The following is an 18,051-nucleotide window of genomic DNA, read 5'->3' on the forward strand; positions in this document are numbered from 1 at the left end:
AATAGGCTTCAAAGATCTGGAAGATGCCACACACTTTCTGGATGGTACACTGGTTGTACCACTGAGGGTCAATGGTGAAGCGAATGAATGTTTAGGATGGATGATGGGCTCCAAATGAAATGGACGGTGTCAAGATTTTTTTAGTACTGTTGAAGCTGAAATTGTTGAGGCAAGTGGAGAGAAGTCCATGGCTTAAGCCTTGCAAGTAATAGAAAAGCTTTGGTATCAAGAAGTGTGTCCTTGACACTGGATTTCCCCAGCTCTAAACTACTATTGTGGCCAAGTCCATGCAGCTAGTATGGAACGGCAAAGTTCCTGATTAATGATCACCACAGTGATAAGGAATGAAGGTACAATGGTAACGACGCTGAATGCCATCGGAAACTAATTTTTATCAAGTGGGAAATGATCAAAGTCTGGTACTCTAGAGTCATAAATATTTCTTACAATTTAGTTATTGTCACAGTCTTACTGCATGTATGCATGGACTGTGTCACTTTCCATGGAATTGAGTTGCAAGCAGAATTCAACATTGTGTAATTATGAGCAAACATTTGCACCTCTGAAGTTATTGGAAGGAAATTCATTGATAAAACAACTGAAGATTATTAAACCTCTGACAGTATTCCCAACAATTCCTGCAGTCAACATTGAAGTGTTTCACTGGATATTCATTGACATAAAATTTATCATAGCCACATTGTCACAATAGGACTTGATCATTCATCAATAAGATAAAAAATATGTACCAAACAGTACTGCGTCTGGAACTCTACAGAAGGAGGGTGTGAATGTCCAGGTAATAAACATATTCAAGACAGTCAATGCTACCTTCACAATAAGAAAAAAAAAATCACTCTCAACTCTTGAATTCAGCTCTTTGGTTCATGCTTAGACCAGCACTATAATGAGGACCAAACCTCTTGCAAATTGCAGTAGGTTACTGGACAATGTGTTGTTCAAGTGCATTGTTGATTATTGAGCAATAAATCTCAGTTTTTGTGAAAAGGATGCATTTAGAAAGTTTTCCACATTGTAACAGTTATGCTTTTTACACAGCCGTTTTGTTCCAGGACATTTGGTCCTTCTTCCCAAAATGCCTGCTGTGTAAAAAGGACTGAGACGGAATTGTGTGTGTGTGTGTGTGTGGGGGGGGGGGGGGGGGGGGGGGGGTGGGTGGGGGTGCGGGGGTCATTCCAGTATTCCAGTCCAGGCTTTTTTCTGGCAATGGACCTAGTAAAATTCCCAGAACTCTGGTAGTGTAAAAGGAACATCTGGCATTCTGGGACCAACTTGGGTAAGAATGCGTATGTGTACTGCAATTTTTTTTTAGTGTATTTATGGGTAAGCCTTTAAAACTTGGACAAAAAATGCAAGTAGGATAACAGGAAAAATCTTTTTAATAATACCGCTGTCCTGCTCTCTCCTGGCGACCCACTGCCTGCTTTCTTGCTGTAGGCTACCCATGGAGAGGGGTTAGGGCAATCACCAAGTGTGCTGGGACACTGATTTGACGACACTAGGTCTGCCAAATTGAGCTGCAATTATACAGTAAAGGTAAAAGACAGAGTCGATCTGGCTGACAGCAAGTAGTTCACTAGGCAAGCACTTGGGGTTTAGCCCATCTCGGATGTCAATATATGCTCCCATAAATGCAGAAGTCTGAAATGAGCTATAGGCAAACTAGCTGGAGCTGGAGATGGAGATGAAATGAAATAAGTTGGTGGTCAAATAGTGATGCATCCTCTACTAAACTCACCGATTTCTTAGGTGAGTGAAGCACTGATGTGTTGGTGGGATGCGAATGAGAAATGATTCAATTCGTAAGTACATAATTCATGACAAGTCAGAAGTGGGGTGGCTGTTGGTCTTTCAAAATAGGACTTGATCATTCATCAATAAGATAAAAAATATGTACCGAACGGTACTGAGTCTGGAACTCTATAGAAGGAGGGTGTGAATGCCCAGGTACTAAACATATTCAAGACAGTCAATGACAGACCTTCAGATATTAAGGGAGAGGAGATTAGTGTTAGGGAGTGGCATTGTAATAAAAGACCAGCTCCCATTCTCAGCTGTCTCCATTTGTCTCCAATAACCGCAACCCCCCGACACTTCACCACCAGCTCCGAACGATAGATAGCGGAGATTAGTAAGGGATTACCTAAGGTGGCCATTACCTGACACTTTTTCAACACAGTGTGGGGACCAACAGCATTACTGTCAGTGTTACTCACCATTATTACCCTAATTTCAACCTTGCATAGAAGACTGGGGAACTATCTTTGAGCCAAATATGGTATGTTATACCTGACACTAGACGCCGACACTGTTAAGTTACACATTCCATCTCTTTAGCTCATGAAATGCCGACTTGCTGTGCAAAAAGCCAGACGCACTTTGTCAATAATAATCCCAATCATGCCACAATAACATAGACATAACATAGTGACCACCCATTTTATTTCCCCGCCCCATTCCCTTGCTTCCATGTCTGTCCATGGTCTCATGCACAGCCAGTCTGAAATTAAAGGAATGACACCTCCAACCGGAGGCATTAACATTAACTTCTCCTGTTTCCATTAGGACTTACCCCAGCCACACCCCTCCCCATCTTTTCCTATGACTCATTTCCTCTCTCTCATTTTCCTTTCAAAGAGCCAAAAACAACAATATCCCCAATTTATTTTCACCTTTCCAATCTCCTGCCCTCTTATCATATCCAATTAATACCTTTTAACTATTCTTTCCTCTCCCGTTCTTCCCTTTTCCCCAATCTTTTAATAGTCTCTTTTTTTTACTCACACCTTGATGAAGGGTCCAGGCTTAAAACATTGGTAATATATCTTTTCCTCCTATGGATGCTGCGAGACTGGCTTAGTTCGTCCAGCATTTCTATGCATTTTTACTTTTTTCTTTGGCTTGGCTTTGCGGACGAAGATTTATGGAGGGGTATGTCCACGACTGCTGCAGGCTCGTTGGTGACTGACAAGTCCGATGCGGGACAGGCAGGCATGGTTGCAGCAGTTTGCAAGTGAAAATTGGTTGGTTGGAGTTGGGTGTTGGGTTTTTCCTCCTTTGTCTTTTGTCAGTGAGGTGGGCTCTGCGGTCTTCTTCAAAGGAGGTTGCTGCCCGCCGAACTGTGAGGCGCTAAGATGCACGGTTGGAGGCGAGATCAGCCCACTGGCGGTGGTCAATGTGGCAGGCACCAAGAGATTTCTTTAAGCAGTCCTTGTACCTCTTCTTTGGTGCACCTCTGTCTCAGTGGCCAGTGGAGAGCTCGCCATAGAACATGATCTTGGGAAGGCGATGGTCCTCCATTCTGGAGACGTGACCCACCCAGCGCAGTTGGGTCTTCAGCAGCATGGATTCGATGCTTGTGGACTCTGCCAGCTCGAGTACTTCGATGTTGGTGATGAAGTTATTCCAATGAATGTTGAGGATGGAGCGGAGACAGCGCTGATGGAAGCGTTCTAGGAGCCGTAGGTGATGCCGGTAGAGGACCCATGATTCTGAGCCGAACAGGAGCGTGGGTATGACAATGGATCTGTACACGCTGATCTTTGTGTGTTTCTTCAGGTGGTTGTTTTTCCAGACTCTTTTGTGTAGTCTTCCAAAGGCGCTATTTGCCTTGGCGAGTCTGTTGTCTATCTCTTTGTCGATCCTTGCATCAGATGAAATGGTGCAGCCGAGGTAGGTAAACTGGTTGACTGTTTTGAGTTCAGTGTGCCCGATGGAGATGTGGGGAGGCTGGTGGTCATGGTGGGGAGCTGGCTGATGGAGGACCTCAGTTTTCTTCAGGCTGACTTCCAGGCCAAACATTTTGGCAGTTTCCGCAAAACAGGACGTCATGCGCTGGAGAGCTACAATCTCAGCATCTGTATACTTTCAGGTTTCACACAATAATCATCCCAAAGCCTTTTTGTTTTTATGATTATCATTGAATGAAAGCATTAAAGGTATGGTTGGTAAATTTACTGACGACTTAAAAATTAAGTAGAAAAGTAAGTTGTGATGAGGAGGAGGCCAATATGGGAAATAGGAAGACTAAAAGTGTTAGCAAAGATTTCAAGAACAGTGTACAAATGGGAAAATGTGAATTGTTCACTTTGGCAGATTTTTAAAAAAAAGATATTAACTGAACATGTACCACCACCAAATCCATAAATTGCATTACAAAATCTTTCAAGCAACCACGACCCATTTTATTCTATGAAAGACCCAACAATTTTGGTCCTTCCTTCTCCTCAGGTTGCAAATACAACTTTATCTAATTTGCAAGATACAGAAATCTAAAATCAATTCATAAGGAATTACTAAAATTAGTCTTGGAACAAGTTTTCTAGACGAAAATTTCTTTTGTACATTCTCACGTAATGTTTTACCTGGATAGTCAGATCATTCATGGTACATTGAGCTTCAACAACTAAAGTCAAAAGAATAATTTCTTTTACAAAATAGTCAAAAAAACTCTCCCTGGAATCTTTTGGACAGTTCATGATTTAAAAAGGCTCGGATTATTTAAAATATGTTGATTAATTGGTCCTTATTTATCACTTGATTTCCAAACAACCATTAATATATGGACAAATATAATGCAAATAGCAACTGGAACAACCCACATGGTTGGATTTATTTTTATATCAATCAAATCAACTTCATGCTGTTTGACAGAGTTTTATGTTATCACCACATACCAAAGTTTTCTATTGCAGAAATCATATGACTAACGATCTGTAACTTGAAAAATTCCAAAATTTATGCATCAACCTGAAAAAAACTGTAGGAAATGCAAAGTGTTTGAGCAGCATCAGAAAAATGGCAGAATCCCAATTTTATTAAACTGATTTAATTTTAAATATTTCAAAAATATGAAAAAATTACATTTTACTGTTTGAGCTGCTCTACCAGGTAGAACCCATGTCGCCTGTTGGCTCAGTAAATTTATCATGTAACAATTCATGGAGATTCCAGTTTAATTCACAACCCTAAGCTATGAGATTTCTTTTGAGCTTAGATGAGAGAAAGCAACCATGATTCGTCTCACTGAAAAAAAAATCCTGATTCTGCAAGAACTCTCCCCAGCTTCCAAAGTATCTCCAGCAATCCTTTCTCCAAATATTCACAAAGTTGATCACCTGTCTTATATCCACACCTTTCCTGGTTCTGGCACAGGCCCATTTTTTAAATGTATGATAGTGGTTAAAAAGAGAGCATTTTAAAAAGAGAGAAGTAACGGAGAGACAAAGCCCATTAATATTTCTAGACTCTAAGGCACAGGAAGCCACATGTACCATAGTGGTCAATGGTAGTGTGAATGAAATCTGGGATAAATAAGGTCGAATGCAAAGCTGTCTCAGGTATTTAGGACAGGAAGAGCTTCCATGGTTGGGAAAGGAAAGTGAAAGAGGCCCCAATTGTTGACATAGTGGCATAGCTGTTGGACCTGTAGCCTCGTAGCTCTGGTGAACAGTATCAAACCTGACCTCCAGTGCTGCTTGTGTGGAGTTGGCACATCTTAGCTGCAAACGTTTTCCTCAGATATTCTAGTTTCCTGCAAAATCCCAAGGATTGTTGGTTGGTAAGTGTAAATTGCTCCTTGTGCTACAATTTGGGTGGTATTAATGGGAATGCTAGGAATAAATTCAGAAAACAGTTAATGGGGGAAATGAGATGATTCTGTCATTGGGAATAGACATGTTATAGTGAAATATGCTCTTTTTATATAATGAAATATGGAAATAATAAGGAAGAATTCTATAGCATTTCTAGTATTTTTAAAATTTGATCCACAACTAGATATTACATAGACAGGATTAGAACTAAATGAGCATAATGTGACAATGATGAGTTAGGATATGAAGAGTAGTTTAGGATGAGACATACCAGCTAGGAGCATTGGAACATTTAAGTATGGACATATTAAAGCCAAAATGAGGGCTTCAGCAGAAAGAGTCAAGTGGAAGTTGGTAGCATTAGAGGTGGAGTGGATTTGTGGCCTGAAGTGTTTCATAACATCAACAATGTTTTATTCTAACTCTTTCTGCATTTTTCAAATCTTTATGCCTCAGATACAGGATACAGTTTCTCTTTAAACTTTCAATCCCTGAGATTTTTTGGCATTGCTAAAAATGTAAAATTAATGCAAAATTTAGTCCTTACCAGGACGGCCCATTCCAATTTTTTCAAGATCCTCATTTTTCACATAGTCAAAGTGGGAGAGCCGGGTAACATTGAGATCATCCCGGATGCGAAGGAAGTATTGTTGCAATTGCACCTCAGTGAGGAGTTCAAGAAGCCACTCTGTTCCCTCATCTGACTGCATGCTCCCACTGAGCTTCTGCAAGAAACGTGCACAAAATTCAAAATCCTGCCTGAAACAGAAATTAAGAAAAACTTCCAGAGAAAAATGACTGCAATACTCAGAGAAAAATACAATAAACATTTATGACCTAAGGATACTGAATTAGCAAGCTGCATTGTAAGTGGAAACATAAAGAAGGAGTGCTGTATCATACAACTGTGCCATCCCCACTGTGTTCATGTTGTGGATAATTTTGAAAGGCTGTTGGAACTGGTCTACATTGTGGTACTGGCACTGATTAGGCTGATTAAGACACCTTGAAACCCTAGGAGCAATTTATCTCACTCCACAAATGCAACTCCAATTCTAGTTCAGTGTTCAAGGGAAATTACTAGTTGCTCCAATTAATAGAATTCTTTTCCAAGCAGTCTATTTTTCTTGTAGTAATATAAGGCAGACCAGCCTGATTCACTTCACGGGAGATGTGGAACTTACTTGGAACTCACGTTCCAGAAGTGAAGAATGCTGTTTCCAAAAATAAATTAACAAACCAGTATCTGTGCTTTGTGGTATCATTAATTGTTTTAGTCTTTTTAATGCATGAGAGAGGAACATTTGAACAAAAGACAGATAGGTATGTTCTTTAGAAGACAAAATAGAATACAGATGCAAAAATGAGAAGCAACAAACAGAACACAGGAAGAACTTAGTAAATCAAGCAGCATCTGTGGAGGCAACAAGGTACAGGTCAACATTCTGGATTGAGACCCTGCTTGAGAACAGAGAGGGAAGAAGAATGAATGTCATTGTATTAAGCATATGCGCTGAGAAAGGACCGTGGCTGGGCTAATGAGTCTGGAGAGGGCATCACTCTGAAGCAGAAGAGCAGCAGAAACTACAGTGGATGAACAATGAGATATCTTTTTGTAGAAAGGAGGAAAGGAGGAAAGCTTCTTCAAAATGGGTACATCACTTACTACCAAGTAGTAGTAAGAAAACCAAAACAGACTGTAGATACTGGATCTGTAAGAAAAAACCCCTCAGAATTTTAGAACAATCCAGCTGGTCAAGCAACATCTGTGGAGGCAAAAGTTGCATGTCATTTTCTCTGATCTGAGAATGGAAACACAGCTCAAGACTGAATCAGCCCTTGCACTTGATCACACTAGTGCTTTTTACACAGCCACTTCATTCTGGGACATCTGCAAAATTTTTTCCACTATTCCTTTGGTGTAAAAGGGACCGACGCAGAATTGGGAGGGGAGGGGGAAGGTCTCTCCATTTCTGGCATTTTTCTGGCAGCAGAGTCAGTAATAGCACTGGAACCCCGTCCTGTGTAAAAGGGGCGATCCACCATTCCGGCGCTATGCTGGGAATGGATGTGTTGGTGTACCATTTTTTTTCTGTATTTATGTGGAAGCATTTAAAACTTGGACAAAACATGCAAGTGGTACAACAGGAAAAATCTTTTTAATAATAATACCACTGCCCCGCTCTCTCCTGGTGGCGTGCTGCCTACTCTCTGTTGCTATGGGCCACTCATGGAGAGGGTGAGGGCAATCACAAAGTGTGGCTGGGTCAAGCTTCAACCCAGAAAGGTATCATTTCCAGTACATCACTGATTTGACATTAGGTCTACCAGATTGAGCTGCAATTATAAAGTAAAGATAAAAGGCACAGTCGATCTGGCTGACAGCGAGTAGTTCACTAGGCAGGCGCTTGGGGTTTAGCCTATCTCGGATGTCTATGTATGCTCCCATAAATGCAGATACAGGAAATCAGCTGTAGATGAAATGGCTTGAGCTCAAGATTAAATTAAATAAGATGGTGGTCAAATAGTGATGCATCCTCTACTAGACTCATCATTTTGTTAGGTGAGTGAAGCAGTGATGTATTGCTGGGAGGAGAATGAGAGATGGTTTTGACAGGACAGATGTGGAGTGGCTGTTTGTTTTTCAAAATAGAGCTTGATCATTCATGAATAAGGTAAAAAGTATGTACCAAAAGGTACCAAGTCTGGAGGGTGTGAAAGCTCAGTTACTGAATGTATTCAAGACAGTCAATGACAGACCTTTAGATATTGAGGGCGAGGAGATTAATGTTAGGGAGTGACATTGTGATAAAAGACACTGATGCTACCGCCCTGCTCTCAGCTATCCCCAAGTTTTTCTAGTCACGTGTTGTGAGCAAGCTGGTCTGTGGGTTTGTCCTCAGTTTGAACAGTCTGAAGCCAAACGACATGCTCCCCCCAACGATAAATAGCAGTGATTAGTAAGAAATTACTTAAGGTGGTATGTGAGTGGAAAGGAAAAGTTTGAAAACCACTGTTTTTGACTTGTTATGTGGATGGTTTCATAACTCCAAAGGAAATGGGCCAATAACATTTTTTCTCAAGCAAAATGTTTCAAAACCAATTGGGTCTAGAGCAGTGGTTCTCAACCTTTCCCCCCCACTCACATACCACCTTAAGTAATCCCTTACTAATCACAAAGCACCTATAGGACAGGGATTACTTAAAGGTGGTATGTGAGTGGGAAAAAAAGTTTGAAATCCGCTGCCATAGATCAATACTTGGAGTAGATTTTCCCATGCTCTTTCATAAATTGTGCGCGTATGTCTTTTATTCCTGCTTCGATTTTCACACGCTCTTCTAGTAATTGTGTTCATAAAAGTTACATTTGATCGCAAACCCTTGTGTCCAGACTTGTCTCTCTTGAACCTGACACTTTCTTAACACAACAATGACCAGTGCGGGGACTGACAATGGGCTGTCAGGAGAGTATCTCAATTGCATGCTACCAGCCCCCACATTGATCCCACTGCCCCACTCCCCCTGACAGCCAACCAGCAGCCCACAACGATGGACAGCGGTGATGCTAGTGAGCCAGCATTGTTGATCACTGTTGGCGTTACTCACCATTAACACCCTAATTTCCACCACATACAAGACTGGGGGATTATTTTTGAGCCATTTTTTGGTTAAAAAAAGTGGGTCTAACATGCCGTCAAATACAGTATGTTATACGTGACACTAGACGCCAATGCTGTTGTGTTATATGTCCCACCTCTTTTCCTCTGGAATGTCGGCTTGCTGTGTAAAAAGACACACTAACCTGGCATTATGCCACTTTGTTCAGTTCAGGGAAAACGACGAAAGCTGGCTTAATGCCAGGTCTTCCTTATGGCAATTTTGCAGAATTTCTCTGTAAAAAGCCTAACTGTGACATCATATCTTGCTTTACAAATTTATTTCCCAATTTCCCCACTATTATTCCTTTAAATTTGAAGGCAACTCCTCTGGTGATACAATTCTACTTAGTAATTTCTCTTCCAGCACAATGAATCCAACAAGAAACTACTAAATTGTTGAATTTGTCAAGTCCACATCTCTAATGGCAATATGATTCAATAAGCTATTCTCATGCTGTCATCCATAGAACACCACAATGTAATTTTGAACAAATGTTATCAACTACTCCTCCCGCAAGTCAACAGCAATGAAAAACAAAGCAAACCTCTTTCTTAAAACCCACATTTTCCTCACTTGAATCCATCAAAATTGTTTTTTGACTCAATTTAATGGCACCCAGCAAAAACAAACTTATGAATTTTCTATTTATTCACTTGCAATATGGTGATCACAATCCAAAATAAATTTGTTATATGAGGCTGTAGTTTCAAAGCAATATTTGTGCAAGCATTTATTCAAACTAATTTTTACCAAATCCAAACCATTTCTTATCCAACTGAATATAACCACTTGCCCACAGGGACATTCCAGACATGCACGTCATCTTAACTTGATACCAGCTAATGTATAAACACAATAAATGGAATCTTGAAACTTGATGTACACATTCTAAATTTAATTATTTTAATGCACAGATTAAGTTCAAAAGACTAAGAGCTTTCACTGAACATATCCCAAGTTCACAACTTGCTTTGAAGCTCCCCATGTGCAGAGAACTCTGAACCCAGGATATTAAATCCGTGCCCATCAAGTCTGCTGCAGTTAAAAAGGTTCCACTGTGGATAACGAGCCAAAGTTATGACTAACACATTTTTTCATTTATTGGTGTTGGCACAAATGATATAAGACATTTCAGTGTGTTTTCTTTTGCTTTAAATATTTTCTGAAAGTTATTTTTCCCTCCCCTTAAAGGCCACACATTCTCTTGTTGCCAGAAGGGAATCACTATCGAAGCCAAAGAAAGAGCCAAAAGATAGGTCACTCAGAATTTTAATTTTCTTCCTTTTCGGAAGTGCCTCTAATAAATAATAAGAAATTTGCATCTAAACCAGATGAATTGCTTTATTGAAGACACAACTATAGAAAAAAAATTATATTATTTACTATTTATATGCCAAATTAAAAGATTTACTAATGAATTCAGCACAATTTAACCATAAGATACTATGCATCACTCTGTTGAAATGCATCTTCAAGCGTTATTCTAAAGTACTCCAAGTACTATATCCCTACACTGCAATGTCTCCATAGTTTGCTACAGTAATACTGCTGTTGGCAACCAATGAATGTCTTACTCACTCCATAAACAGAAAATAACTATGTTGAAAGTGAACATAAAACTAAATAACCAAGAGAATATTTCACCATTAAAAAAATAAAGTCATCAACTAATTTTGGGGATTTGGACATATCTATCAGTTTTTTTTCCTTTCCTTCATAATTAGTTTAGTGATTTTTGGATATGTGCATTTTAAGTCCACAAGAAATAAGAGCAGAATTGAACCATTCTGCCCAATGAGTCTGCCCCAACATTCAAATCATGGCTATGTATTCTTCCTTTCAACCCTACTGTCCTGCCTTCTCCCCATAACCTTTGACACCCTCGCTGGGCTGGCACAGTAAATGTAACAGTTAGTGCAATGCCTTTACAGCGCCAGCGATAAGGACCAGAGTTCAAATCCCACATTGTCCAATGATTGTATGTTCTCATCCAGTCTGCGTGGGATTTCCACGGGGGTTCCAGTTTCCTCTCACTGTTCGAAATGTATTGGGACTGTAGGTTAATTGGGTGGCACGAGCTTTTGGGTCAAAATGACCTTTTACCATGCTGCATATCTAAATTTTCAAAAAATTTAACATTTTAATTTAATCAAGCTATCCATCTCACTTTAAATATTCCCAATGACTTGCCTTCCATAGCCATCAGTAACAACAAATTCCAAACATTAACCACCTTCTGTCTCAAGAAATTTCTACTCATGCCAGTTCAAAAGAATCATCCTTTCATTTAGAGACTGTGTCCTCTATTCCTCCTAGATCATCCCTCTATTAGAATAATCTTCTCCATGTAAATTCCATCTAGCCTATTCAATATTCGGTATGTTTCAATGAGATCCCCACTCATCAATGGACAATAGGTGCAGGAGTAGGCCATTTGGCCCTTCGAGTCAGAAACCACCATTCACTGTGATCATGGCTGATCATCCAAAATCAGTACCCCATTCCTGCCTTCTCCTCATATCTCTTGACTCCGCTATCTTTTAGAGCTCTATCTAACTTTCTTGAAAGCATCCAGAGAATTGGCCTCCACTGCCTTCTGAGACAGAGCATTCCACAGATGCACAATTCTCTGGGTGAAAAAGTTTTTCCTCAACTCTGTTCTAAATACCTACCCCTTATTCTTAAACTGTGGCCTCTGGTTCTGGACTCCCCCAACATCAGGAACATGTTTCCTGCCTCTTGCTTGTCCAATCCTTTAATAATCTTTTATGTTTCAATCAAATCCCTCATCCTTCTAAATTCCAATGTATACAAGCCCAGTTGCTCCAAACTTTCAACATATGCCAGACCCACCATCCAGGAATTAACTTCGTGAATTTACGCTGCACTCCCGCAATAGCAAGAATGTCCTTCTTCAATCTTGGAGACCAAAGCTGCACACAATACTCCAGGTGTACAACTGCAGAAGGACTTCTTTACTCCTATACTAAACCCCCCTTGTTCAAAGCTTTCTTCACTGCCTATTGTACCTGCATGGTTACTTTCAGTGATTGATGAACAAGGACACCCAGATCTTGTTGTACTTCCCATTTTCCTAATGAAACCATTAAGATAGTAATCTGCCTTCCTATTCTGCCACCAAAGTGGATAACCTCACATTCATCCACATTAAACTGCATCTGCCATGCACCTGCCCACTCACACAACCTGTCCAAGTTACCCTGTATTCTCATAACATCCTCCTCACATTTCACATTGCCACCCATTTTCCTAATGAAACCATTAAGATAGTAATCTGCCATCCTGTTCTGCCACCAAAGTGGATAACCTCACATTCATCCACATTAAACTGCATCTGCCATGCACCTGCCCACTCACACAACCTGTCCAAGTTACCCTGTATTCTCATAACATCCTCCTCACATTTCACATTGCCACCCAGCTTTATATCATCTGCAAATTTGCTAATGTTACTTTTAATCCCTTCATCTAAATAATTAATTTGGATAGCTGCCAGCACTGAGCCTTGTGTACCCCACTAGACACTGCCTGCCATTCTGAAAGGGATCCGCTAATTACTACTCTTTGTTTCCTGTCTGCCAATCAATTTTTTTATCCACATCAATACCCCACCCCCAATACCATGTGTTCTAATTTTGCCCACTAATCTCCTATGTGGGACCCTATCAAAGACTTTCTGAAAGTCCAGGAACACTGCATCCAATGGCTCTCCCTTGTCCATTTTTATAGTTACATCCTCAAAATATTCCAGATGATTAGTCAAGAATAGTTTCCCCTTCATAAATCCATTCTGACTCCGTCCAATCCTGTTACTGCTATCCAAATGTGCCATTCTTCTGACACCAGCATCTTCCCCACCACTGATGTCAGACTAACTGGTCTATAATTCCCTGTTTTCTCTCTCCCCCTTTCTTAAAAAGTGGGATAATATTAGCTACCCCCCAATCCACAGGAACTGATCCTGAATCTATAGAACATTGGAAAATTATTACGAATGTGACAATGATTTCTAGAGCCACCTCCTTAAGTACCCTGGGATACAGACCATCAGGCCCTGGGAATTTCTCAGCCTTCAGTCCCATCAGTCTACTCAACACCATTTTCTGACTAATATGAACTTCCTTCAGTTCCTCTGTTACCCCAGGTTCTTTGTCCATTATTACATCTAGAAGATTACTTGTGATTTCCCTAGTGAAGACAGATCCAAAGTACCTATTCAAGTCATCTGCCATTTCCTTGTTCCCCATAGTAATTTCACACACTTCTGTCTTCAAGGGCCCAACTTTGATCTTAACTAATTTTTTCCTCTTCACGTACCTAAGAAGATTTTACTATCTTCCTTTATATTCTTGGCTAGCTTACTTTCGTACCTTTTCTCCCTATATTGCCTTTTTAGTTATCTTCTGTTGTTCTTTAAAAGTTTCCAAATCCTCTGGCTTACCACTCATCTTTGCTAAGTTATACTTCTCTTTTATTTTTATACTGTCCTTGACTTCCCTTGTCAGCCACGGTCACCCCTTACTGCACTTTCTGCATTATTCTCAGAAATACCTGCCATTGTTGTTCCACTGTCATCCCTGCTAGGGTATCTTTCCATTCAACTTTGCCCAGCTCCTCCCTCATGGCTCCATAGTCCCCTTTGTTCAACTGTAATATTGATATTTCTGATTTTCCCTTCTCCTTCTGAAATTGTAGATTAAAATTTATCATATTATGGCCAGTACCTCCCAATGGCTCCTTTACTTCGACTTCCCTTATCAAATCTGGTTCATTACACAACACTAAATCCAGAATTGTCTTCTTCCTGGTAGGGTCCAGTACAAGCTGCTCTAAAAATCCATCTCAGAGTCACTCCACAAACTCCCTTTTTTGGGGTCAAGTACTAACCTGATTTTTCCAGTCTACATGCATTTTGAAATCCCCCATAACAACAATAGCATTAACTTTGTGACGTGCCAATTTTTATTCTCTATTCGACTTGCATCCTATATCCAGGCTACTGACTGGGGGGGGGGCTGTCAATAACTCCCATTAGGATCTTTTTGCCCTTACAATTTCTCAGTTCTATCCATACTGAGTCTACATCTCCTGATTCTATGTCACCCCTCACAAGGGACTGAATTTCATTCCACACCAACCGAAACAGCCCACCCCCTCTGCCCACCTGTCTGTCCTTTCGATAGGACGCATATCCTTGAATATTCATTTCCCAGCCTTGGTCCTCTTACAGCCATGTCTCTTGTGATTCCTACAACGTTATACTTGCCAATTTCGAACTGAGCCTCAAGCTCATCCATTTTATTTCTTATACTTCATGCATTCATACATAATACTTTTAATCTATTTCTCCCCTCCCATTTCATATTGATTGCTATTGCACTTCTAAATCTTTCAAAAACTTCCAGCGAGTACAGACATAAAGCCATCATACGCTCCACACATATTAACCTTCTCATCCCCGAGATCATTGACTCAAACCTCCTCTCGACACTGTCCAACATAACACATCCTTCCTTCCAAACCTCCTCACAATACTCCTAATGTGGCCTAACTGATACCTTACAAAGCCTTGGTGTTACATCTTTACTTTTATAATATATAAATGATTGCTAACATTGCATTTGCCTTCCTTGCTATTGTCTCAACTTCAAGTTAATCTTTTAGGAGTCTCACTGCAGGATTCCCAAGTCCCTAAGGACCTCTGCTTTCTGAATTTCCTCCCATTAGAAAGTAGTTGACGTGTTTATTCCTTCTAACAAAGTGCATGGCCGTACACTTCTTGTATTCTAGCTGCATATTCTTGGCCCAATTTCTCAACCTGTCCAAGTCCCTCTGCAAACTCCCTGCATCTCAACCATACCATGTTCCATCTTCTTCATGATATCTGCAAACTTTGCCATAAAGCCAACAATTCCACCATCTAAATCATTTACAATAAAGTGAAAATTAGCGGACCCAGCACCAAACTCAGCAGAGCACCAGAAGTCACCGACAGTCATCCAGAAAAGGCCCCTTTATTTCCATTCTTTGGCCATCAGGCAGAAGGCAATCTTCTATCCCCATAGCTTATACTATTCCCATAATATCAAGTACTCCTAAATTATTTACCAGCCAGATGTGCATCAACTTATCAAAATCCAAATAAACAACATCCACTGACTCTGCTTTGTCAGCCATGCTCGTTACTTCCTCAAGTAAGTAAATTTAAATCGCTGGGTATCAAAATCTCCGAGGATCTGTTCTGCTGCCTTCACGTTGATGCAATCACAAAGAAGGCTCGCCAGCAGTTATAATTTGTGAAGTGTCTGAGGAGATTTGGTATGTCAACGAAGACTCTTGAAAACTTCTGCAGGTGTCATGTGGAGAGCATTCTGGCTGGTTGCATCTCTGCCTGGTATGGAGGTGCCAACTCTCTGGACAAGAATAAACTCCAGAGGGTTGTTAACTTGGCCGATGACATCACAGGCACCAGACTTCACTCCATTGAGGACATCTATATGAGGCGGTGTCTTAAAAAACTGCCACTATCCTGTAAGACCCCTACCACCCAGGCCATGCCCTCTTCACTCTGCTACCATCGGGGCGGAAAAGGTACAGGAGCCTAAAGACGAGCCCTCAGCGGCACAGGGACAGCTTCTTCCCTGCTGCCATCAGATTCCTGAATAATCAATGAACTAAAATCACTGGTAAGATGGTTAGAATATGAATGTTTGCACTATGATCTTTCCACAAAACACCAAATTTCATGACTTTTTCATGACAATAAATTCTGATTCTGAAGAATTCCAACAGATTTGTCAAGGAAGATCTACCCTGAAGGAAACTATGCTGATTTTATCTTGAGCTTTCAAGTACCCTCAAATCTCATCCTTAATAATTGACTTGAGAATCTTGCCTACCCCTGAAGTAAAACTAACCAGCCTTTAATCAAGGGACACAGCTTCCGTAACCACTGCATTCCACTCTATTTTATGACTGGTGAGCTAGCATCAAAGAGTGGCCTCACACTTCTCATTTCCTTCACTCAAGATAAAACAACCCAACATAATGCTCCATTTACTGCCTTGCCAGCATAGAATTCATCACAAACGTTTATATGGCAACCCAAAGACTCAAATCCAGAAGTTACACAGATCACAAAGCAAATCTTTACCCTGCATCTCGGTACAAACGACAAGAAATATTTGAATTCTCCCCTTTTTTTTCCTGCAGACACATTTACTAACCATTGCAAACTCCAGCTGTAGATGGCATGGGAATATAATCTGTAAGAGTCTGTTCTATACATTAGTAAATCTTCTTCTTTCTTTTCTTTGGCTTGGCTTCGCGGACGAAGATTTATGGAGGGGGTAAAAAGTCCACGTCAGCTGCAGGCTCGTTTGTGGCTGACCAGTCCGATGCGGGACAGGCAGACACGATTGCAGCGGTTGCAAGGGAAAATTGGTTGGTTGGGGTTGGGTGTTGGGTTTTTCCTCCTTTGCCTTTTGTCAGTGAGGTGGGCTCTGCGGTCTTCTTCAAAGGAGGCTGCTGCCCGCCAAACTGTGAGGCGCCAAGATGCACGGTTTGAGGCGTTATCAGCCCACTGGCGGTGGTCAATGTGGCAGGCACCAAGAGATTTCTTTAGGCAGTCCTTGTACCTTTTCTTTGGTGCACCTCTGTCACGGTGGCCAGTGGAGAGCTCGCCATATAATACGATCTTGGGAAGGCGATGGTCCTCCATTCTGGAGACGTGACCCATCCAGCGCAGCTGGATCTTCAGCAGCGTGGACTCGATGCTGTCGACCTCTGCCATCTCGAGTACCTCGACGTTAGGGGTGTGAGCGCTCCAATGGATGTTGAGGATGGAGCGGAGACAACGCTGGTGGAAGCGTTCTAGGAGCCGTAGCTGCACCATTTCATCAGATGCAAGGATCGACAATGAGATAGACAACAGACTCGCCAAGGCAAATAGCGCCTTTGGAAGACTACACAAAAGAGTCTGGAAAAACAACCGTATACAGAGCCGTTGTCATACCCACACTCCTGTTCGGCTCCGAATCATGGGTCCTCTACCGGCACATTAGTAAATAACATTTATATAATCATACAGATTTCAAAGAAGCAAACTATAGTTACATATATGATGGTTTTCACTCCACCCCACAAACCCTGCCCTCTCCCATCTCCCCCTTCAAAAAAATATAATATAGATAATATAAAACTATAAGTATAAAAGGAAAAGAGAAAAGAAAGAAATAGTTTTTAGATTGCAAAGAGTTGTCTGGCACACATCTCAAAACTTTTTCCTAACTACTCAGAGATGAATCTCACAGGTCTAGGTGCATAGGGAGGATATCATTACATATGTAATCCCATTATTTGGGTGTACAGGTACCAAATTTGTATGAATGTAGAATACTTATTTCTCACATTATATGTCATTTTTTCCAAAGGAATACAACTTTGAATCTCTGCATGGCACCTTAACATACCCAAAGATGTATCACTTCCAAGTGATACATTTCCTCGTGACCGCTAATGCTAGTTTAACAAATTGCAATTGATAAACTGATAGTTTTAATTTAGGTTATGAATAGAAATTTTTTAAATAAAATATTTTAAAAAGTCCCTGTTCTAAACAACAGTCATGCCATCAATTACTCAGTGCTTTGAAAACCAATATATTGAAATTATGCAAAATTTCAGAAAAATTGGGTTAAATGGAAATCAGAATGGATTGGCCAATTGACTATAGTCTATTGCAACATTCAGACTT

At 40.7% G+C, this 18,051-nt stretch overlaps 1 protein-coding gene across 9 annotated transcripts in view; it reads right to left on the reverse strand.

Moving 5' to 3' along the window:
- Positions 1 to 18,051, reverse strand: part of tnk2b (tyrosine kinase, non-receptor, 2b) — a 192,678-nt gene that overhangs the window by 79,470 nt on the left and 95,157 nt on the right. For 8 of the 9 annotated variants that reach the window (XM_069897197.1, XM_069897195.1, XM_069897196.1 and 5 more), the window contains one exon: positions 6,163 to 6,340. In XM_069897197.1, coding sequence (XP_069753298.1) covers positions 6,163 to 6,325 — 163 coding nt within the window. In that variant the 5' untranslated portion in view covers positions 6,326 to 6,340. Of the gene's footprint in view, positions 1 to 6,162; positions 6,341 to 18,051 lie in introns of those variants that run through there. The other variant, XM_069897201.1, reaches the window with a different exon arrangement.

The sequence above is a fragment of the Narcine bancroftii genome, chromosome 9 (assembly GCF_036971445.1).
Source record: "Narcine bancroftii isolate sNarBan1 chromosome 9, sNarBan1.hap1, whole genome shotgun sequence".
NCBI classification, from domain to species: Eukaryota; Metazoa; Chordata; class Chondrichthyes; order Torpediniformes; family Narcinidae; genus Narcine; species Narcine bancroftii.